Genomic DNA, 23,762 nt, shown 5'->3' on the forward strand with positions numbered 1-23,762 from the left:
ACTTGTAGCTAGAAGCAACTGCAATTTCAAGATAGTCCAGATTGCTAGATGGCTTCCTGATTCAATTGTGCCATTTTTCCCTTCAAAATGTATGGGTAGCCAGGGAGGAAAAAATGTACCTTTTCCAGTTTTTAAGCACTGTGCATGTCAAAGTAGCTAATTCCAACCCAACAAACTATATATATTTCTGAGATCGGCAATCTTATAAAAAGCCCATTTTTCCAAAATTTAAAAATCGGGCTGGAATGCCTAGCTATAGTATAAATTGCTGAATATAAAAAAAAAAAAACTAGTTATATACCCTAATTGAACGTGCAGCAAAATTGATAGCTGAATCTTGAATTTCTGCTGAGCCTAGTGTAGACCTATAGGGTTGACTTCATTCATCCAATCATAGATATATCATAGATAATAGGCACCCCTACCTATGGGGTGTCTATTATCTATGGATGTATGTAGATATTATATATTAAGCGCTGCGCTACAAAATAAACCATCGACTATTTGGCGGACGATAAAATGTGGCAGTGGGATCTCCTATTCTATCTGGTCGTGGCGGTTGGTGTAGTGCTTATAATCGCACTGGGGGTGCTGACACACGCCGGGTTCTTCTATACGGTTAGAATTCGTATGGGTACACCTCCCGTGTTACCGCATCACGTGGCGTACATCCTGAGGACTGGACCATACGAGAAAGCTGGGAACACGTTTTATCCTCTAGCCAAGTTGGCCCCCAAGTCGAAACTGTTTGGAATATACTACGATGACCCTGATGTGGTGAGGATAGTAATGATAATTATGATTGTACAGTATAGCCTTGTTGTTAACGGTACATATCCGGATGAAAACCGGTTAATGGTATGCTTTTATCTCAAGACAGGGTAGAGTCCTGGGAGTGGCAAGAACTCATAATATTATCGTGGTAGTGATAATCCAGTGATGACTACTAAGTAAATGATACAAGTGTGTGGTGGATCCCTAGTCTTAGTCTGGTGCCGCTGACCCTGTTTTAGGTACCTATAAGCGCCCCAACAAATAGGGTCTGGTCTGTCTAGAATCAAGGACTCGTGCCACTGTTACTGAAAACTGATATGTCCAATCAAATTGCAGTATTGCCAATTTAAATGCATTGTGGCTGCATGACATGGGTGAATACTGGGACAAAAGTCACGAAACAAAAGTTGTGTGAGTTCTTTTTGTGTCAGGGTGATTAAATCAGGGACGATTTTCCATTTAACATTCGTGTGTAATAGACTCCTCTACTCGGAAAGTAGAAATATTGCCTCCACAATCTAAACATCAACTGCCCATAGAAAGTAACTGATTGAAATCCCTAAAGCATCACTGCCGTGATTGGATTCTTCACTATTCGTGATCTCTTACTATGGTTGTTAACGCGAGCCGCAGTACAATTACGCATTCCTAAGTACAAGTCCTGAATGCTAGACAGACTAGACCCTATTTTTCGGGGCACTTATATAAGTGCCTAAAATAGGGCTGACAGTGCCAGACTACCCTAGTCTCTCGTGTCCAGACCGTTTTTTTTTTCTTTGCACAGCACTTATCGATTAGAAATTATAACTGCCTACTCTGGTCTAGAATTGCTAACATAGGCAACTTGTTTCAAACACCCCCAACCACCATGGAGGGTGTTAATGAATTTCAACAAGCCTTTGCCCACAACTTGGCCAAAAAAAATGCTTAGAACTCGAATACTGAATGTTTGTGGACTGAGTTGTAGGTAAATACTTGTTAGAAAAATTTATGTAATATTTCCTTTGATGTCTGAGGTTACTAAATCCAACAGCAACCTGTGGTGGGGTTACTAAATAGTTAGTGACCTGTGGTCTTGCTGGTGGTTGTTTACTACATTCATCAAACGGCAAAACCAAAAAAAATGTTGTTACTGTTAGTGTACTTTCTGAACAAGACAGGCATCATAGACATTCGATAGACCAATTTCTGTTGTGATGTAGCACTGGCACAATAAACTCGAAGGATAAATCAGCACGCACAGTTTGCATCTTAATAGCTTACTTTCTGGACAAGACAAGTGTCATTCTAGCCCGGCATAGTAACTACTTGACACTGGCACTGATGTCCTGAGTGCAGTGACACTGGCACAATCAACTCAACTTAAAGCATGCACAGTTCTCTTATCCATAAATTTTCTAAATCACAACAGGTTGACTACCCCTCAGATTTGATGTGGGCTTGGCTACCCACAATTAATTACCTCAACCTGAGACATCAGTAATTAAGTTTGTGGTAGCCTCAGAGAAATCATTAACACCCTCCATGGTGGCTGGGGGTGTTAGAAATGAGTTGCCTATGCTAACCATTCCAGATCCATTTTTGGAGCAGGCACTTGTAGTTTTCAATCAATAGGTGTTGTGTGGAGAGTGGTTTGAGACTAGTTAGTGGAGCCCTTTTAAAAGTTACATGTGCTCATGGACACCTTATATGTTAGTTGCTCTGATACATGTAATAGTTGTAACATGGGCATGAGGGCTTTGCCTGATATATATGCCTGACTGCCCGAGGGCAGAGGGTATACATATCAGGCAAAGTTCGAATGCTCATGTTACAGCTAATATGTAACACTTGTTAGGCTGATAGCCTGTATAGGGCAATCAGTCACCCAAGCCAATATGAGTACAGCCACTGGATGTATTATATATGCATACCTAAAATTTTCGATTATGGGTCAGCAGCTAGTACGTTCTGGTTACATTCGGCTATGATAAACGGACATATCCTAGAGACATCACGGAGAATTTCTGTTACGCGAGTTTAATGTTTTAATTGGTGCTATTGAATCGTTTATGGAAAAACTACGCAGTTCACTAAAAGCCTAGACAGGTAAGCTTGCTTGTAGAGTAGTTACTCCGTGCAGAGTGGTAGCTTTGTGATGGGGGTGTGTCCGTATTCGAAATGTGTGGAAACGATCGGTAGTACTCACCTTAGCGCAACGTTTTTCAACTCGTAGAATGGCGAGGATGACAAAACGCTCTCCGTCTGAGTGGTTTTCATGGCAAAATCCAAGTCGTGTATCCTAATCACGTGAGTATTAATCGATCCCCACAATTGATTTCAGCGTCAACGTCTATATAATCACTGCCCAGTTGTAGCCCGGTCTACATTTCGTATGTAGCCCGGCTAGCTTGGCTAAATACGAAATGTAGTGTGGGCAGCTCCTTTGATCTGAGGTGTGAAAGTGTTACATGTTTCTTTGTATCTAATTGTTCATACATGTAGATTAGGGCTGGGAGATAATTTAGATAAAAAGATAATCTAGATACCTAAATCACTTATCATAAATTAGATCGAGATAATAGTAAATCTCCATAATCTAGTGTATATCAACCATAGTCAGGTGAAAAACTTTTGGAAAGGTATCGAATTAAATGAGGAACAGGTAAAATTTCTGACTTTGTCAACAAATATGTAAAACTGTGCAATATTACATTATTATCGAGATAAAATGGTAGTCACTTATCGAGATATAGGTTTTACTATTATCACACAGCTCTAATGTGGATACCTGGAATAACTAACTTACTGTGGCTAGGATAGTTTACAAGGTGTCCATCTGTTTACTTGATACATTTTCTAAAGTACTGAATGGTCCACTAGACAGAATACCTACAGTACTGTTATAATCAAATGTGTTATTGATCGATGATATTCTATAGACCCCAAAAGACAAGCTGAGATACATTGTTGGTTGTTGTCTACCAGACCCACTGGAAAGAGGCAGCAGTATGAATAATTTGGAGGCCAAACTACAAAGTCATGGGTGAGTAAGTCCACTTAGAGCTCATTTGTATTAAAGCCACACTGAATAAAGACATGACTTGTGGTTGGATTGTACAGATTTTGACTTTTTGATGTCATCTGTGTGTAATCTAGATATAGTACGAGTGTGTACTCTGTAAGTCATTTTGATTTGTTGTATTTCAGGTACCAGTTTTACACGTTCCCGTCTTGTGACAAGGTTGTCATAACTGATTACCCATGGAGGAACCACTTGTCAATAATACTGGCTGTATTCTTTGTATACCCTACACTGAAGAAATATATGAAGGTATCGTGGCTGTGTGGGTTGGGATGAATCCAGTCTTCCAAATTAACTGTTTATTCCATGGTAACTGGCTGCTGTAGTTGGTGTTGAGGTCACTTCATCTTGATTAGTTGTTTCTTGGGAAAATTCTCAAGAGTATAGGGTCGGTATATGAATAAAAATATTAACAGAAATCAGCTCTAAAAGGAGTGCAAAAATAACGAAGTACATGTAAAAGGCATGCATGATTTGTGGTAAGTTTTTTGAGAAGATATTTGCAGGTAAACTTAGAAGAATTTGAGGTTTGTGCTCAAGAGTTTATACTGGGTTTTATTTAGCTTGGTTTTTTTCACTTACAAAAATTTAGTGAAGTAGTCAGTTAGGCCTGTAAAACAACTACAATCAAGTTGATATGACTTGAATAACTCAAACAGCCATAGCAATACAGCATGTAACGTTGTACAATATGTATCAACAACTTTTCACCACTACAAAACTTTGTTCTGACTGGCTAACCAGATTCCGGCATCCATAAGTTTTACTTTAAACAAACCATTTCCTAGCAGTGATGTGCATGAACAGTGAGCACATCCCTATCGTAGGACAAGAAACTTTTAATGGACAATGGAAGGAATAGTTCACACTTCATTAGCTTTGATGGATTACATGTTGATGAAAATCATAGATCTCAATAATACAACTTTTTTTTTTTACAGATGCTTGTTAAGGTTTGACCAATTTCCATCAAAATTTCTTTATTGTAGTTGAGGCTTACATAAGTTTATCAAGGAGAAACTCCAAGTTCAGTTCTGCAAAAAATATTTTCATGACTAAACCTTTAAAAAGTTACAGTGGTATACCATTGCTGTAGAACTTGTTCTATTTGTTTTACAGGAATTCAGTGTGGAGGCTGGACCCTGTATTGAGTATTACGAGAAAGATTTCATCCGGTTTATTCTACCATTGGATAACCGGGAGGGATTCCGTGTACCTGAAGTTAGTGAACAAGACCGCTAGATGGTAATCTGCTGTAAGAAAAAATGAACTACATTTCAATCAGCTGTAGAACAAGGACCAGATTTGTGTTAGGTATCAAATTACTATTCTCTAGAATCAACAAAATCATTTTAGAATTCATATTTATTTCTACATACATCAGTTTGAACCATTGATTTTATTTTAGCATTTACTTTTATTTCAAATCAACTGATACTATTTTATATTACACAATTGCGATTCTCACTTCATCACAGACACAACATGTTTCTTTCTCTCAGGGACACGTTTAACACTCCCTGGCTTGCTGTGCCGTATCACATTTTCTAATTTTCTTCTTTTAGAGTTGAGCATGATTCTCTTTTCCCGTGAAGCCTTGTAAATCATCTTGGGCACGTGACGGTGACGTGCTATACGTCTAATTTGTGGATGATATCTGAACTTTTGTCGTAGTTTGTTACTGTAACGTAGTGATGCCTTCTCTCTTGACCTAGTAGGAGCTAACTTTTCAGCTGCGTTTGCCTTCCACAATCTTATATTAGCCTCATTGCTCCCGGATAAGATATACTTAGCATCTACACTCCACTTGACACAGTAAATACGCTGCATTCTTTTGGTGTAGTACACTTCACGACTGTGGCCTGCCTCTCGAGGAAATATTCTAATAGACTTGTCAAAACTTCCTGACACAAATTCCTGGCCAGTAGGAGAATAGTCTACATCTAAGACGGCCATGACATGATCTTGGTGAACATTTAGTGCATGACTTAGTTTCCTCATGTCAAAAGTGTACAAGTTTGTGTCCTCATTTGCCACTGTGAAATTAAATGCTTCTATTGGGTTCCAAGCAATTGAGTTGCTCTTCATTTCCAGTACAACTTTCCTAAGAGGTGATGGCTTCCTGATATCATAGAGACTTATACTTCTATCTGATGCAGCACCAATAAGGATATTCCGTTCCACAGGGTTGAACTTAACACAGTGTATACTGTCAACCCCCCATGTGTACGATCTGATTGGCTCTGCAAATTCTTCATTCCAAATATCAATTTGGTCCCCGCTAGTAGCGTACACATTATCTGACCAGTGGTGGTCGATTGATTGAAAGACAAATCTTCCGACTGAAGTTGACAGAGGTTCATCCGAGAAGTCACCATCTCCAATATGCCAGGTTTTCACCATTTTATCATCACCGCATGAAATACATAGAGTACCATCTGCATTGACACAAAGACCTCGGACAAATCCAGAATGTGCTTGAAAAGTGTGTAGACATTCCAGTTGGCTCAGATTCCATACTCTAATTTCACCATCACAAGAACCACTCAAAATGGTTGATATACTTGTAGGGTGTTTGCACAATGTGAACACACCGTCAAGGTGACCCGACAGGGCACCTATAAATGGTTTGGCAAAAACACGATCAAGTTTTGTAGCATTTAGTGCTCTTGTGTACTCCCTGGCTGATTCAAACGGGTGAAGCTGAGGATCGAGGTTCCTTGGTAACTTATGAATATCACATTTCCTCTCTCGTACATAGTCTGTTGGATTGCGGGACAAGACTTTAATCTTCATCTCATTGCAAAATGTTGACAAAAGAATCTAAAAAGAAAAGGGCGTAAAATAATCACAGTAGACTACGTCTTATTCGTAGCACTTAACGTTATTGACTATACATCACTGTCACTCTAAATAACGCACATCAAATCTTGACTGATTAAAACGACAAAGTAAATTGTAAAATAGCACGATTACACTCAAATTAATTTTTTCATCCACATTATTCAACGTACATTATTAAAAAGCTATCTATCCCAAGGCCAACAGACAAAGTTGTGTTCACACCTATACACGTGACTCTGTGCGCATGCGTCTCTCTTGTTGAAAACTACGTGAAGAAAAATGGGTGAGTGTTATCCTTCGCTATCCAGTCATCCGTCTGTTACTTTATAGTTTTAGTTGAGCGATTGTGCTAATAATGGTTATCTTTTATAGGCAAGCCAAGGGGATTAAGAACGGCGAGAAAAATGCGCGTGCACAGACGCGACCAGCGGTGGCACGACAAGAAATACAAGAAGACTCACTTGGGTACAGCCCTGAAGGCTAATCCCTTTGGTGGAGCTTCTCACGCTAAGGGAATCGTGTTAGAAAAAATGTAAGGGTTTTTTGTGGTGCTGATTCTAAATAATGCACATCACTTCTGTCACATGGGTGTAGCGTAGCTTGTGTAATATACGTGTGCATGTAGTAAATAGACAGCATTTATTGTAGTCCTATTTTAACGCAGTGGAGTGGAAGCTAAGCAGCCCAACTCAGCTATCAGAAAGTGTATTAGGGTACAGCTGATTAAGAATGGCAAAAAAATCACAGCTTTTGTACCCAATGATGGCTGTCTAAACTACATTGAAGAAAATGATGAGGTGCTTATTGCTGGATTTGGACGAAAAGGACATGCAGTAGGAGATATCCCAGGTGTGGTAATAAACTGAACTGTTTATATTCAAACATGGTAGTTTGTAAAGTTTATCATAGTGGCCACTTCTAAGTGCAGTTATATGAGTTCTCCTTTATGACCTCATTATTAATCCATCATTGTGGACACGACTCCTAGTTATATACATAGCCCTATTAATGACAGTTCAGCGTACCACCTCAATCCAACTAGCCTAACCTGTATACAGTCTGACATGGCTTGGAATTAACTGCAGAGTGAATTGATTGAGCCCAGCATAACATGGCTGGATGGGTTGGTCTGGTTTGGGAGCCTAGGATACAATGTAAATGCATTCTTGGCTGGTCCATGCACTTTAATTGGGTTAGCAATAATTTGCTTCTGTCGAGTACTACAGCGAACAATTCCACATTCTCGGAGTTGTGTATAGCGTGGCTTGGTATGACTAGAGATGCGATGCTTATAAGTTTGCCTAGCCATACAATTATTACTCTGGTTTTGTATTTTATAGTATGCCTAAATATTATCATAGTAGGGACCACAAAGGTGTGGGCATGGTCCAAGAAAAACATCACCCCAAAACCAGCTTCACTTTTTACAGACAATGATGAGAGTATTGGTAAGTCCAAACAAGCTTTCTGATTGACCCGAAATGCTTTCAACGAGTTGCTAGTGAATTTTTTTTAAATTTATGCGACAGAATTTTCTAGTGACTGACTGATGCCTTCAGACAAGTGTAACTCAATAATGGCTATAAGGCTATGGGCAAGTAAAATAATAAGAAATGTTATGTCGGGATTCTACTGTGTATTTCTGTTATGGTATATTGAGTACAGTAGGGTATAACATTTATTGTTTTACTGTGATTTTAATATCATGCACTACTCCAGCTTGTTTCAGTACTTTTTATTGATATGCTATGGTCCCTTCTCTAGTTATGTACTTGTATAGTGTAATTATGCATAAGATCCTAGATTATTTGTGTAAATATAGTATTTTAGTGCATTTAGATAACCAGGCATCTTGCCAAATTTCTGGGTCACAGGTGTTTTTCCTGACCATTTTTGTGCAGTTGAATTCTCAATATACTGGTAGTTGGTCATGTGTCATCTCAAGAAACACCTCACTAAGTAGTTAACAGTCTACCCATGCCATATATGTCCCAGTGTTAATAAAAGAAACATAACATATAAACAACAGTAAACATCGGCCAGGAGTCACTCACTACCTTGCACTACCTTAATGTAATTGGAAACTATGTTACAATAGTTGGATTATTATAGCAGTTTCTGCTAGGGCAAACAAGATTTTTTTCGGCTGGTTTACAAGAAATAAATATCCTGGATAAATTCTAGTACACTGCTTTCCTAGCTCCTATACATGGTATGGTTGGACATTGTATTTGACCAAAATGGAACATGTTTGAACTAGTGCAGTGCAATATACCAAGTGTTTAGTTAAACCGCAGTATCTGTTTTTGATACCATCTAAATCCTTAACACCGCAATGCCGTGGATTTAAAAAATAGTTGTTAAGGCTCAACTGTTTATATCAAAAGTGTACATATGAAAGGATATAAATTAGTATACAATAATATACTGCAATAAGCCTGCTAACACAATAATGTTGTGTTCTGAGTAAAAATGTTTAGAAACTGTACTTTTTTAGAGTGTTTATACTCTGGCCCAACTCAGACATCTACTGCTCCATTTGAGTTTACCACTGGGCCAATCAACCACTTTAGCTTTGAAGTGTATTAGCCATAAAGCTGCCAGACCTTAATTAATTGAAATTTCTGTTTTGTTCAATAAGCTAGCAGACAAACCATATTTATTATTTTGATGTTCTGTGATTTTTTTAGTGTCACAGGGAAAGTATTAGGCACAGGAGACCTAAATGAAACGTTTATCAGATTAATGGCTCCAAATACTCAAGACACTAGGGCCACAGTTATGGTGATGTGCATTATTTCCTAATTTTAAGTAATTATATCAAGTATACTTTATTGTGCTTCATTTTGTACTTAAAGCACTTGTTTTCTTGAAACATTTGTGCTTGTGCTTAAGCACTTTTGCAAGTACTTGAGAGGTGCATCAAGTACTTGACAGAAGTGCTTGGCCTATGTCTGGTCCAAGGAATGGTTTGCCAAAGTTTCAGTCGATTATGGTGGGTACTTTTGGAATTGCAGTGCTAGACAGTAGGGGAGAGCAAGGAAATTGATGTGTACAGAAACTACAAAATTACAGGTGCTGACATTCACAGTTATAACTTCTGTTTGGATTAGTCTACAGAGTTGGGATTAGGCTTACAATGTTCGCCATGGATTGGCAGATCGATCAAGGTTAAATTTTGTTTTTCTCAAAATGCATGCTTGTGTGAACCAGACTGGTTTTCACTGAAATGGTCGCATATAGTTATACTGCAATATCATACCGTCTTTGAAATGTCAAAACCGCTCAGTGCTAGGTTGAACAAACAATTTTGTCTGAAAAAGATTTAGATTATTTTGATGTGTGACCAACCTCTGTTATAACTAGATGTGTTCTAATTGGTGCCCATCATTTTACAGGTGTCAGATTCAAGGTGGTGAAGGTAGCTAATGTGTCACTACTAGCCTTGTACAAGGGGAAGAAGGAGAGGCCGAGATCATGAGACTTGACTAACCACACAATATTATTGTCCAATATTGAAAATTTTTTACATTGTTCAACAGAATAGTGAAAATGTGAGCAACAACTAAATAGGTCATTTAAATATGTTTACAATAATGAGCAGGGGAATACAAATGTTGTCAGTTCTTGACCATATAAATAAACCATGTAGTGTTAAAAATAAATGGCATACAAAAATTGAAAGTGGGAGCATATAAATATTAAATAAATACAACTGCAACCTAATGGTTTACACAGTGCAGGATCGTTGCCTCAACATCTGCTGTGCAAGTTTGTTATGGTGGATTTCTCCTAATGTATTGATCAGTTTCAGCCAACTAGAGGCAAGGTCATCATTGATCCAAACATCCAGCATCTCACGACATCGTTCAGCTTCAGTGGCATAGTCTTTCCGTATCATCTTTAGTCGTTCATTGGGGACTCCTAATTGTAAACCTATTTCATAGTAAGTAGTTGCCATTTTGTCTACATAAATATTCAACTCATTTAAATTTGGAACAGTTTGTAGACATTTTACTTTCTTGTTTGTGGTTGGTTTAGGTGCTGCCCCATGTTGTAGCAATAATTGTGTGACCTCAGTGTGGTCAAATTGGAAAGAATAGTCAAGTGGCGTGGCACCCTTGTCATTAATAGTGTGGACATTGCTGTGAAATTTCTCTATAAGGAAATCAACAAGTTCTGTATATCCATTCTTCACTGCTTTGTGAAGGCAGCTGTCTCCATCATCTGTAGTGACTGTGGTATCAATGGAATAGTCGGTCAAGAGCTTGATTGTAAAAGATTCTGTAGCATTGTCTATGGCATAGAAGATGCATGCTTCACCATCGCTTGTTAGGCAGTTCAGGTCTGCACCATATTGTTTAACCAATGTGTTGACAACTGATAGTCGATCTCCTGAAATGGCAGCAAATAGAAGAATGGGCACATATGGAAGATCAAGACCAAATTTATTATAGTCGTTGAGTGATTCAGCCATGGTCTTTGTGTGTCCATTTCTTGACGCAGATAAAAGCTGGCTAAATGATTCAAGTTGCTGGAATACAATATGGACATTAGAGTTATCTTTTAGTCTCACATGATCATCCTCCATTACCCACCCGCTCATCTTCATCAACTCCTCACAAGCAGGATACCTCCACACTTTACTACTAAATGTCATTTGACGATGCTTGTCATCATTTGGGTGTAGTACAACGTCCTTGTAAATGTCATGTAACGATTTCAACGCCTCTTCAAATTCATCGAAGCCAACGAAACGTGCTAACTTATTCAGGAGAGCAATTACATCTTCTCTTATTCTTCCTACTGGACGTTTTACTGAGGTCTGTGGCTGAGAAAGGTCACTGCCTGATGACACCTCAACTCGCACTTCAGCTGGGTTGGTAACGCTTTCAATGGAACACCACGACAAATGGTCGACGGATTCACACGAAGATCTAGGGTAATATCGCTTTTGTGGTTTGTCAGGCAGCTGCGCTGGTTTCTGGTTAATTTCCTGTTGAGGTGATTTCAAATCTGGAGCGGAATACCAAGATAAATGTGCTCCGGATTCCACGGGAGCTAGTCGTTCACCATAGACACTTGACGTGGAAGAGGTGCTATCACGATCACTTCCGTGTTCTATAACGTGCTCGGCGTTGCCAGTGAAGTTGCCAGCAGGGTTGCCAGTGTGCGAGCACCAGCTGAGGTGTTCAATCGACTCTGGGTGGTCAACTTTGGCGCGCTCTTTTGGCGCCACTGTGAATGGCGCCGTTTTCACAGTGGCTTCGTTGTGTTTGCTCAGAGACGTACTACAACCCATCCATACTACAAACAAACCATGCAAACAAACGAATAACTTACGTCAAGGGATTTTAGTGGGGTATTTCCCTCGCAAAAAAACAAAGGCTCTTTATTCTGTTATTCTCTAGGGGGGAGCCGAGCCCACTAGCTAAATAGCTATGTAGTACCGTAATAGAGCAGGCAACAAACTTTAGATAGAGCTGCATAAAGACCTCTACAGTGGAAAATTAATTATAGCTAGCTAGACTATATCCCGCTTTACTCAGTCATCAGCTAGCCGAAACCATAGTCTCGCCCCACATGCAGACCTTGTGGTCTGGGGGCGAGACTAACTAAACCATACAAAATGTCCATCTTGTATGACTCCTGTGGCAATTTTGTGTGACATTCATACTTCCAATTTTCAGTACCTCAATTTCAAAACTCAGCCGGGAAGCTAGTAGCTACTGAATGAGCTCCGCGGCAGTATAGCTATAGCTAGCACCGGGCTCCATAGCCTAAGGGAAGGGTTGGGTATTTGCTCAGTAACATGAAGCAAAATTTGCATTAAGTTTGATATACATATGTATATAAACTTAAATTGTCCAAACCGCCAGTAGTATAGTGATGTCATAAGTTATATATATATAGGCTTGTGCATGCAGAGTATCTAGAAAATTAATGTACTTCCCCAGGAAATTTTTTGAAAATATTGCTGAATCCGAAAGCAATTTGAGACTGAGAAAAGACAACTGCTAATATGTAAACTGAAGGTGATACTGAAAATAGTTAATTGTCTGTCAATGCAGAGAGTTCAACATACATGCTGAGAGGATTTTTGCTGGCTGCATGTGGAGTGAATGGAAGGTAGCTATAAGCATCATTTAGGTGCTACTATATCAGTTAGCTCAAGATAATTTTGAGCAGTGCATGGTTATAAGAAGGTAGTGTCATGCAAGAATCAGCCTCATGTAGCATACAGTGTTTATTTATTTATTGATTAGCAAAACCCTTAGGGGTAACACACTAATGTACACTTACATTAGTGTTTTATTGTGGTCTCATGCACTGGAAATGGAGTTACTTTCTACACAATATATATATTAAGCCTCAAGCTCTTTAAAGCTGCAATCACTATTTTGGCTGTTATACTAGACAATCTGTGGCCATAGGTGCATGATTTGCTCCTCACGTATGAATGGGAGGACTTGGTTTGGCTGATTCATGCATCGGTCATATAGGTTAGTAGTGTTTCTGTACAGTCACTTAATCTCTTAACTTTACCACTCACATTATTCAACAGCAGATAAACCTTATAATGTGACTGTTTTTTACGATTAGGTGATAGCAGCAGGTATCCTTAGCTTAATCAGCTACTATAAACTCCATTATTACCTGCATGATAATCAGTGACAGAGGGGCTTCTTCTTTGCATGCTCTCTGTTCTCATCTCATTAAATCATGAGAGAAAACCATCACTGCCGGTAATGAGGGAGTATATAAACAGTGGAATGAACTGCTGGAATAGTGGAATACATGGAATGGCACATGGAATAGAATTTTTTAAAGTTTAAGGGTGCTCTGTACAGTTTGTGTAAGGCTTCCCAAGTCACATGGCAAAACAGGGCCAGGGTTATCTTTTACGTTGATGGAAATATTATGGTTGTTAGTTATAGTCTGTGGCTTATTACTGAATTTTTAGCACCAGCTGTGTGTTAGGTAACAGGCACGCCCTTTGCTATTCTACTCACTTATGTTTAAAATAGAACTAGTTTGTCATTTTTCATCCTAAAGGCATGAAACGTTTGGATGAGTTACTGTAGTAATTTTGCTAAAAAAGACCGCTTGTGGCGTTTTTTGATAGCAACTTCAGGTGACAAATAGCATGGAAGTATAAAGAAAGATTGGTGGCAGTGTCAAACTGGAAGTTGAGTATCTGATGATTGAGAAGCTAAAAGACAAAAATAAAAATGCACAATAGTTTGTACTGTTTTGTATAGTGTATCATGAAAGTATCAAGGCTTTAGTGTGTAAACTGTAAGGCTAGTTCTAAGGAAAAATTATAACTCTCATTCTACAGCAAATTAGCAGTTGGGTTTGGACTAAAGTGTGCTCTAGAGTTAGCTTATATCCAGTAAGAAAGTACAGTATATTTGCCCAAACCATTTGTGAGTTATGGTAATTTCATTGGAGCCATACATGAACTGTACAGAGCACCTTTAACATCAGTTTTTACATCCAAATAAGTACATCTCCTCCCCTTAAGTAAGCAAATAATTAAATAGGATGCCCTTGAAGTCAGCTCTTAGCATGCTTCACCTCACCATAGACAAAGTTTACCAATGTAATGTACTGTAAAGTCAGTTATGAACATGTACAATAGCAGTTTATTGGGAATACCAAGAAGACTCCCGACTTAACCCTTATTCCCAAATGATAAAAAAGTTATCTATAGCTGATTATATTTACATGTATGCATTTATGAAGTAAATTCACTGTATAATGAAGTATTCATTTATTCGTTACCAGTTAGGCACTGGAGGGTGAACACAGAAGGCAGAGCCTGTATGAGGTGTTTACCGCTATAACCTACATAGGAGCCTAAGCAAAAATCTTTGAGTAAAGTGAAACAGGACCATGTTATAAGCATTTACAACGAGCCTTTTCCACAATTGTATAAAATTTTAAGCCAAAGTTTGTTGTGGCAGGGCCACATTGCACATGCACTGAACCAAGCCTTCATTAAGACAGTTTCAGACAAGTAATTAAGTATTGATCATGAGTTATAAGTCATACAAGTGTTGTAGTGAGGAAAAGTATGCTATAAATGAGCTGACTTCAATGGGGAATCCTATTTATTTGCTTACTTAAGGGGAGCAGTTGTACTTATTTGGATGTAAAAAAACGATACTGAACTTTAAAAAAAATATCCATTCTACACCATTCCAGTCCACTATGTATACACTATTATTTTGTACAACATAAATGATACATGTGCATGAGTCCTTGAACACTGATATGTGATGATGGGTGTGGTCCTAAGAAACAACCTGCATGGTCATGGCAAGGGTGCATGTGGATATAGTAATAGACAAACTTCATAATAAGGAAAAAATTAACTCTTGCTCCTAGCAACCTAATTTTTACATTACTTGTAGGTGTCAATGTCTAAAGTAACCACTCCAAGTTTTAAAAGGATAGCGCATCTAAGTTATGAGATATGACAGTTTGAAATTGTAATTTTCCAATACATAGATGAGAGGGACACCAGTTTCCCCTTCTTGGTAATCACACAAATCATGGGAATGTCCGTAGATTCATATACACTATCCATTTAAAACTTGGAGAGATTATTGTTGACATTCACACCTACAAATTATGTAAAATTAAGATAATTATGTGCTTTAGAATTTTTGGTTTTTGCATACATTGAAATACCTCATTTTTGTGATTTCCCAGAAGGGGAAACTGTAGCCCTCTCACATAGATATGTATGGGAAAACCACAAATTTCAAAATGTCATATCTTATGACATGTATATGCTATCTTTTCAAAATTTGGAGAAGTTACTTCAGACATTATCACCTAACAATAATGGGAAATTCAGGTTGCTAGGGAAAACGGTTATTATTATGCATTATAAAGCCTTATTATGAAATTTGTCTATTACAGTAGACAAACTATATAAGTAAAAATAGTCAGATCCTTGCAACCACTCTTTACAGTTCCTTAGCTAAATATTTTCTCAGAGGCTATAGGGATGTGGCAATTATGTCAGCATAATTTGGGCATAATAGGTATGTGTTGGAATCAGGAATTATACTAGCATTTTGAAGTGATTATAAATCTTTAACAATAGCAGATTTCACAATTTCATCGAGATACTCTAATAGAGCAGTCAGAAACTCTAATAGAACAGTCACTGAATATTGTTTACTCTAATAAAGCAGTCACATTGAAATGAAATACTCTAATACTGCAACCAGATAAAGAATTCAAGACTACTTGAAGCTTAAACATCAATGAAAATGGTCTGATACAGCATTAACTGGCATTATTAGCCAATTATGGTGGTATAATTTTGGGAATAATAGGCAATTCTCAAAAGCATAATAACTGATTTTTTGAGCACTGTTCACAAGCATAATGCTCAATTTTTGGAACATAGTAGCCTCGGCTAGGATACCTCGGTAGGAAACATCATCTAAACATTTTGTAATGGATGGCTTGGTGATAGTTACGGGTATAATTATAGAGATGAAAAATTTGATAAAATTCAGAAAATATTCAATGGAAGCTGGTTGGTACTGGCAAGTGTTGAAATTTCAATGGACTTGTGATAACTGGAGATGTTCAACTGATCCGGCAAATTCTGCCAATATTGCAAACATTGCTGATTGTAAATGATGGACAGAGTCTAATGAAGGTCGGATGGTAGCTTGGGGTGCCCAGTGGTTATAAGTCAGCAAACACGTGAACCAATCAGTAAAAACATTAATGAGCATAATAGCTACAAGGTAATCATTTAAGCCCTGTGCTGTTATAGGTAGGGTGGAATCACATTTTAATAAGCACTTTGTTGTATCACATTAGCTGTGTTGACCACCTCCGAAGGTTGACAGCAGTGCAAGGGTAGATCTAAGGTATGTAGCTTGTAACAGAAATGATAGTTGACCATGCCAGAAATCCCAGAAATTCATTTCCGACCAAAGGAGCTTTCCAATTCATTTAGCAGAGTTAGGCATCAAACAAAAATGAGATTGAGGGCTCAAAATATAAATTTATATCAGCAGCTCTCAAGTTGTACATCATTGTAACTTGAGAGCAAAGTAACATATCCCTTGGGATTGAACTGACAAACTTTGGAGAAAGTTTTCAATTAGTTCAGGACTCATAGTTTCACTGTTCCTGCATGTACTTATTCCATCTGAATGCAATAGCAGTTGCATGGATTCAATAAACACTCTTATAGCTACATAAAAAAAAACATTTGGATGCCGACCATCCAAAAATTGCCTAGCAACATCTAAATAAACCTCATCCTCAACATTGGCTGTTACATAATTGTGAAGGTTCTCTCACCAGACCAGTCACCACAATACATGCTCTATATGATAACATCACAGCAGACAGAACAGTCAAGGTCAAGTCCCTAACAGTTTATTATGTCTAATAGTAAGAACTCCCCCAAACGAAGCAATTCATATAGCAATAATAACATGGTCAACAATAAAGCCATACATGGCCAGACACATTTAGATGGAAGACCCAAAAGCATAGCCAACCATAATGAAGGCACTTAAGCATCCCAAAAAGCCAGTGCCATATGTAGTGGCAAACCCATCTTTTTCACACTCCTCACTTGCTTCACATTAGTTGTTTTTGTCCATGCAGCACTTTACTAGTGCTGTGGGTGGTGACAAGGGATGCTGGTCACCTCAGAAAAAAGTTTTTAAAATACAAAATTATGACCCAAGCTATATTATGTTACAAGTTAACATTGGGTTTAGCAAAATTCAAGGCAATTTTAATAACTCTTTCAGAAACAACAATTACTTTAAGGCAATTTTGATTTTAATAGTGAGTTGTAAAAAATTTAAATTAATATTAAAAGTAGCTATGACTATAGATTGGATCAGTTGTTCAGCGTAACCTGCTACTTTGGTGCTGGGAGCAATTCATCCAGTCCAGGGGAAAGTATAGATTAGATTGTAAGGCAATTTTTAATCAAATACATAAGGACCATATCACTGTGCAGCAAAAGAGAAAACTTTTTGAAGAATAGCTAAGTACAAGATTAATAGCTATACAAGATTGGATCTTGAGGTGGTACTTCTAGTCAAATACGTATAGCAGACTGTAAAAGAGACTTAAAATACACATGTATACATTTGTAACTTTTTACTATATACTTGGTGCAGCTTGCTGCTTATAGTCTGTTTTCAACTATAGCCCTTACAACTGTATGGCTCAAAGTCACTATAATTATAGCTTTTTGGCCAGCCCCTGGAGACACAAAAGCTATTCTAAAGCATTAATCTGGTAACAGACAGCTGGTGCTTGGGGATAGAGTAGTTCACTTCAGCTGCATGGTATGTCAACTTCAAGTGTAGCAGTTTATGTAAGCCATTCCAGCAGCTGTGGTTGAGTTCGAGAATGTCATTACATCATTTATCTCTAGTAGGAAAGCAAAACTAGAATCATGAGTCATTATACCTGCAACACAGAAGAACTAGCAGCAGCTGTCTACCATACATGGGGTTCAGGATTGGAATAACATAGCTATATGGTGAAGCTAGTGTAAACAGCATGTCATCCCAAGTGGATGTGTTCTATACAGCCTGCATTTAATTTGCAAGACATGCGTAATGGTTCATAATAAAAATTGTACTAGATTATTTTAATTACATGTAAGCCAGTGAACTATCCTTAACTGGAGGTATTGCTCAAGTGGCAATATGTGAGTGTTTTAATATTAACAGTCTTGCTACACAGCATGCATGCTGTAAACACATTTGTGACTGAATTTTGGAAAATCACCCATATGGGCACGCGTGAAATAATTAGAATTTTCATGTTTATTAGGTTACTATGATGGGCAGAGGAGAGCTATAAAAATATTTCTAAAATTTTCTAGTAATTTAAGGTATTGAGAATGGCTTAAAATCATCAACAAGTAGATTTGCACTATAAAGTTTGTGATTTGGTCATGAAATATTTTAAGTGTTAAATGTGCCCATATGGGTGATTTTCCAAAATTCAGTCACATTTGTGTGTCTGAATTATCTGTACTTATTTTAAAATGTCATAACTCACTTGCCAAATTCCTTTTTTAGGGAAAAGATGTGTGGTGACTGTATTTCACTGGCTGCTCTATTAGTGTACCTCAATCTTGTATAATTTTTTGGGAGGGGGTTTCAACTTGTAGTAAGTCTCATTTTCACCCTGCAACATGGAGTGTATATATGTGACTGAATTTTGAAAAATCACCCATATGGGTGCATTTGACACATTAAATATAATAATTAGTTCTGAAACACAGCATTATAAGTTAAATTCCTACCCAATTAATGGTAGAATAAACCATAGATACACCAGAAAATGTTTAGAAATATTTGAAAAGTGCTTTCTTCTATTAACAGCACCGCCATGCTAGTTTCAAAACTTTTAATTGTTACAGGCACGTCCATAAGGGTACATATATGTACTCATTGATGGTCTTGTTTACTCCTATGCATGAACATTGCAGTAGTTTAAAACACACATCAATTGCCTTTAACATTGCTGCTATACAATATAGGCATATACCAGGGGCGGATCCAGACTTTTTAAAAGTGGTAATTGCAAATTTAGTCTAGCTACCTAGCAGTATAATAATTCATAGCAAACACACTCTTCATGATCAGTAATGTATCACTGTTAAATCTTACCATTTAGGTCTTTAGAAATGCAACTGAAGACTTTTAAACCATTAAACAACTTTTTAAGGGATGCCTATTGCACATGGAGATGCTGCATGGGGTAGCAGTTTTAAATGAGTTTATAGTGAAGAAAGGTAAAATGAGTGTTTTGTTACTATTGTTTGCAATGAGTACTTATTTGACTGATAAACAGATTTTGGTGTACTGAAAAAACTTGGCAACAGCTCATCAAATAATATTAAGGCTCTTCCAAATAGGGGGTTCCATGGAACCCTTTGAACCCCCTGGATCTGCCCCTGCATACACATTGATTGCAGGGCCGCCCACAGGGGGGGGGGGGGGGGGGGGCAACTGGGGCATTTTGTCCCGGGCCCCAGCCTGAAAGGGGCCCCAGGAGGCCCCATGAAGAGCCCCCTGAATACCTGTTTAAAAGATCGATATACTCTAATAGAGCAGTCAGATCTAAATACTCTAATAGAGCAGTCACAGTATTCTTCAGAGGAGCAGTGTAGCAAGCTTATAGATAAGGAGATATGGTTGGTGATGGGTAGTTATTGTCATTGCCAGCAGGTTGTGACTTTTTTTTTTTTTTTTTTGGTCTTCACCTTACAACTTGGGTGAAGGGGCCCACTTTAACTCTTTGCCCTGGGCTCCTTAATTTCTCTGGGCAGCCCTGATTGATTGTGTCAACAGTGTTCATGGAGTACACTATTAGTATTATCTCTTGAGTGACTGTTCTATTAGAGTCTCTTGTTGTTTTTTGTTTGCTGTGCATGACCTGGAAAATGGCTGACAGCCTGAGAAATTATAGAATCTTAATGAAAATCCTATAGACAAGTACCTATAAGACGCCATGTAGCCCTAGATCTTTTGTAGCTCTTCATCCCCCAGTGGAGGAGCCCTATACATGACACTGAATGCTTATTGCATGGGACATAATCCAATGAGGACTGCATGAATAAAGTTTTACATGTACTTAGAAGTGCAAATGCTATAAATTGCACACAAACTGTTTGATGTGCTGTGCCACAGCAAATAATACAATTCTATTGTGTGTTTAAGGGTAATATTATTGTCATACATATATAGGCAAAACACATGTAGAGTGTATCTAATACTTGTATTGTTGTAGCTACAGCAATTTGTAGATAATGAAGTTAAGGTTGGTGGGTGTTATAAACAACACCAGAGACAGTTAGCTAAGCCATGGGGGGCTTCCACTGTAGGTGAAAGTACAATAACTGCTATAAAGTCACTGTACATGAATCATGATTCATGTACAGTGACTTTATAGTAGTTACACTATACTAGATAATGAAGTTAAGGTTGGTGGGTGTTATAAACAATACCAGAGACAGTTAGCTAAGCCATGGGGGGCTTCCACTGTAGGTGAAAGTACAATAACTACTATAAAGTCACTGTACATGAATCATGTTATCTATAAATTGCTGTAGCTACAACAATACAAGTATTAGATACACTCTACATGTGTTTTGCCTATATATGTATGACAATAATATTACCCTTAAACACACAATAGAATTGTATTATTTGCTGTGGCACAGCACATCAAACAGTTTGTGTGCAATTTATAACATTTGCAGAAGTGACCACAATGAAGACCTAATTAGATCATGGTTTGTATAGGATAGATGATGATTGACACTTCACACAATATAAAGCCCCTTCTTGCTAAGTAGTATAACATGAAGCATATGCATGCATGCAGTACTGTGCTCTAAACACACACACACTAAAACAAGACAGGGTTCAAAATACCTATAGCACGGTGCTCAAATAACTACAACCCTGTACAACTTCTTGGCTAAGCCTTTTAAATACACAGTTAATGCCATACAACTCAATTTAACTCCTAGAATGAAGATGAGTGTGTCAATTCTTGTCTTAATAATTTTATATATAAAAATGTTACAGTTATATAGCCTCACAGTTAGTTTACATCAGGTATATCAAGAGTTCATAATAATTATTATTGAGAGTATCCAACTTACTTACCTGGTCAAAACACATGCACTGTGTTGAGTGATTGCATCATATCTCAAATACTTCAGTTTCATGTTAATCACCTGCAGGCTTCACATATAATTAGTGTTTGGGACATAATAATAATATTGCATGTCTTGCTTGGTTTATTAGCAATTACTTTAAGATAATTGTTGAACACAATGTAGCATCAAGAGTTTGTATATCTATATATGAACTCTTGCAGGCCTATACATGTTCTCCCTCCCTATTGTGAATTGTTGTAAACCTTAATTGGTTATTATATGGATTCAGTATTTACTAATTTTGATTTGATTTTTAAATTTAACCTCATGGTAATCTGCAAAGCCGTTCTTTCTTTCCGGAGTATTAAACTTTCATTATTGTATTGAACATGTATTGACTGAAAAACAACCATTACAGAATAATCATTGTGTAGACTATGTAGTGTAACCCTGTATGTGTGTATTTATAGAAAGACTGAATTAATGATAACTAATCTGTAACATTATACCGTTTCTAAACTACAGGTTGTCCTTTTATCCTTTCAGCAACAGCACACAATCCCACTTCATGTTCTTCCAGTGCATCGCAAAGTTTCCTCCAGGTAGCTGAGGTATCAGTTTCAAGCCACACTTCTAACATCTTACGACACTTCTCCTGAAGATCAGCCAACCTGGGGTCACTCTTAATCACCTTCAATTTACTATTAGGAATGTCAAGCTCCAAGCCAATAGCATAATAAGATGGTGCCATATCAGTGATGTAATGGTTGAGCTTGTTCATGGTTGGGGTAGCTTCTAAGTCAGGTGGCTGGGCATGAGTGGCTTCTTTATTTAACTCAGGGAAAATTTCAAGGGTGAGATTGACAGCTTCATATGCTGGAGTTCCACTGTTACACAGTTGTTGGAAATAATAAAGTTCCTTGCTTGCAAAGTTTCTGAATATCTTACTGCGCTTAATGAAAAAGTTTGAACTTTTAGAATAGAAGTTTGTGGTATCTCTGACCCGTTGACCACTATACAACATGTATTCTTGAGGTTTTTTGCCATCACTATCTTTTATGTCTGAGTTAGCTCCATGTTGTATTAAATATTGTGCAATCTCTACTTCATTAATGCCATAAGCAATGTGCAGAGCTGTACCACCATTTACATCAACTTTATGATTACTGATTGGCTGGTTGATAGGAACTTGACACTTTTCCACAAGGTATCTCAGAACAGTGAAAAGCTTGAGCAAACATGCGAGATGAATTGCTGACAATGGTTGGCCACCTGTACAAACATGAAGCTTGAATTCCTTGATAAACTCGATGATCAATGATTGGCAAGCGTCAGAGGAATCACATCCTGAAAACAACTCAAGGAAACAGGGACTGCCTTTCCCATCCGAGGCATTAGCATCTATACCATACTCTTCAATCAATATTCGTGCAACGCCAATTTGTCTAGCTCTAAAAGCCGAGAATATGAGGGGACTTTCTCCAAGTAGCCACATACATCTTACGTCAGAAGTGTTGTATCGACTCAGCACTTGTTTCACTTTATTTCCCATCCCATAACGTATAGCATTCACTATGACAACAGTTTCATCTTCTGGAGGCACAAACATCTCTGTGTCAGGTTTCTTAGCAGAGAATTGTGAGGTGTGTTGTACATTGGTTTCTTTTCTGCCCAGTAACTGGGATACAATATGGATATGAGAGTCATCTCTTAGTCTCACATGATCATCCTCCACTACCCACCCACTCATCTTCATCAACTCCTCACAAGCAGGATACCTCCACACTTTACTGCTAAATGTCTTGTTAGCCAGTTTGATTTGACGATACTTGTCATCATTTGGGTGTTGAATAATGTTGTTAAAGATATTCCTCAGTGTTGACAAGGTAGCTTCTAGATCTTCAGGACTGACAGAATCAACAATTTTATCTACTAGTTGTGATAAAGCCTCCATCAGTGATACCGCTGCTAAACGAAAACTCTCTTTAGTTCAACTCGACCTGTCGACAGCTGGAATAAACTGATTTGGCACCTGCACTGTCCTATGTATGATCTAGGAGTTATGGGGCGCTGAAGTAATTATGTGAAACCATACAATGCTTGTTCACGGTAATCACTGCATCATGTTTGTGGTTACGCTTGAGCAGGCTGCTGGAAAACCTACTTTCCACTCGTAGTGGCGGATCCAGGGTGGAAGGCACGTGCCCCCCCTAAAAAAAAATTGCACATAAGATCGAGCATAGATACTAGACCAAGAGTTCATAATATATATATACTAAGGAGAGTATCCTACTCTCATATACCCCTGTAGAAAGGCGTATCGTAAAGTTATGACGTAACGACAAGATGTTGTGGTTTGTGACGTACAGGAAGCCGTAAAAGTGCAAG

General features: G+C 38.0%; 5 protein-coding genes across 5 annotated transcripts; 2 read left to right on the forward strand and 3 right to left on the reverse strand.

Moving 5' to 3' along the window:
- Positions 1–486: 486 nt before the first annotated feature.
- Positions 487–5,283, forward strand: LOC136252327 (testis-expressed protein 264 homolog). The gene is made up of 4 exons (XM_066044739.1): positions 487–777; positions 3,696–3,799; positions 3,964–4,087; positions 4,958–5,283. The coding sequence occupies exons 1-4, from the start codon at positions 520–522 to the stop codon at positions 5,078–5,080; spliced, it is 609 nt and encodes a 202-aa protein (XP_065900811.1). The 5' UTR covers positions 487–519; the 3' UTR covers positions 5,081–5,283.
- LOC136252326 (DDB1- and CUL4-associated factor 13-like) lies at positions 5,219–6,943 on the reverse strand. The gene is made up of 2 exons (XM_066044738.1): positions 6,853–6,943; positions 5,219–6,661 (listed from the first exon to the last, which is right to left on the reverse strand). The coding sequence occupies exon 2, from the start codon at positions 6,632–6,634 to the stop codon at positions 5,303–5,305; it is 1,332 nt and encodes a 443-aa protein (XP_065900810.1). The 5' UTR covers positions 6,635–6,661; positions 6,853–6,943; the 3' UTR covers positions 5,219–5,302.
- LOC136252328 (small ribosomal subunit protein uS12) lies at positions 6,855–10,252 on the forward strand. Its single transcript, XM_066044740.1, has 4 exons — positions 6,855–6,965; positions 7,055–7,214; positions 7,347–7,531; positions 10,081–10,252. The coding sequence occupies exons 1-4, from the start codon at positions 6,962–6,964 to the stop codon at positions 10,161–10,163; spliced, it is 432 nt and encodes a 143-aa protein (XP_065900812.1). The 5' UTR covers positions 6,855–6,961; the 3' UTR covers positions 10,164–10,252.
- LOC136252325 (uncharacterized) lies at positions 10,167–12,035 on the reverse strand. Its single transcript, XM_066044737.1, has one exon. The coding sequence runs from the start codon at positions 11,982–11,984 to the stop codon at positions 10,413–10,415; it is 1,572 nt and encodes a 523-aa protein (XP_065900809.1). The 5' UTR covers positions 11,985–12,035; the 3' UTR covers positions 10,167–10,412.
- A 9,773-nt stretch (positions 12,036–21,808) lies between these two features.
- LOC136254186 (uncharacterized) lies at positions 21,809–23,415 on the reverse strand. The gene has a single exon (XM_066046860.1). It carries the CDS (start codon positions 23,326–23,328, stop codon positions 21,889–21,891), a length of 1,440 nt encoding a protein of 479 aa, XP_065902932.1. The 5' UTR covers positions 23,329–23,415; the 3' UTR covers positions 21,809–21,888.
- Positions 23,416–23,762: the final 347 nt, after the last annotated feature.

This window comes from Dysidea avara, chromosome 4 (assembly GCF_963678975.1).
Source record: "Dysidea avara chromosome 4, odDysAvar1.4, whole genome shotgun sequence".
In the NCBI taxonomy this organism is placed as follows: Eukaryota; Metazoa; Porifera; class Demospongiae; order Dictyoceratida; family Dysideidae; genus Dysidea; species Dysidea avara.

What these genes read in the sequence shown, in the direction of transcription:
- LOC136252327 (XM_066044739.1), top strand. Translation starts at nt 520, where the DNA reads ATGTGGCAGTGGGATCTCCTATTCTATCTGGTCGTGGCGGTTGGTGTA. An exon ending in ACTACGATGACCCTGATGTG is followed by an intron (nt 778 to 3,695) that starts GTGAGGATAGTA and finishes GATATTCTATAG; the next exon opens with ACCCCAAAAGACAAGCTGAG. An exon ending in CACTGAAGAAATATATGAAG is followed by an intron (nt 4,088 to 4,957) that starts GTATCGTGGCTG and finishes TTTGTTTTACAG; the next exon opens with GAATTCAGTGTGGAGGCTGG.
- LOC136252328 (XM_066044740.1), top strand. An exon ending in GGAATCGTGTTAGAAAAAAT is followed by an intron (nt 7,215 to 7,346) that starts GTAAGGGTTTTT and finishes ATTTTAACGCAG; the next exon opens with TGGAGTGGAAGCTAAGCAGC. An exon ending in TGCAGTAGGAGATATCCCAG is followed by an intron (nt 7,532 to 10,080) that starts GTGTGGTAATAA and finishes ATCATTTTACAG; the next exon opens with GTGTCAGATTCAAGGTGGTG.
- LOC136252325 (XM_066044737.1), bottom strand. Translation starts at nt 11,984, where the DNA reads ATGGGTTGTAGTACGTCTCTGAGCAAACACAACGAAGCCACTGTGAAA.
- LOC136252326 (XM_066044738.1), bottom strand. Translation starts at nt 6,634, where the DNA reads ATGAAGATTAAAGTCTTGTCCCGCAATCCAACAGACTATGTACGAGAG.
- LOC136254186 (XM_066046860.1), bottom strand. Translation starts at nt 23,328, where the DNA reads ATGGAGGCTTTATCACAACTAGTAGATAAAATTGTTGATTCTGTCAGT.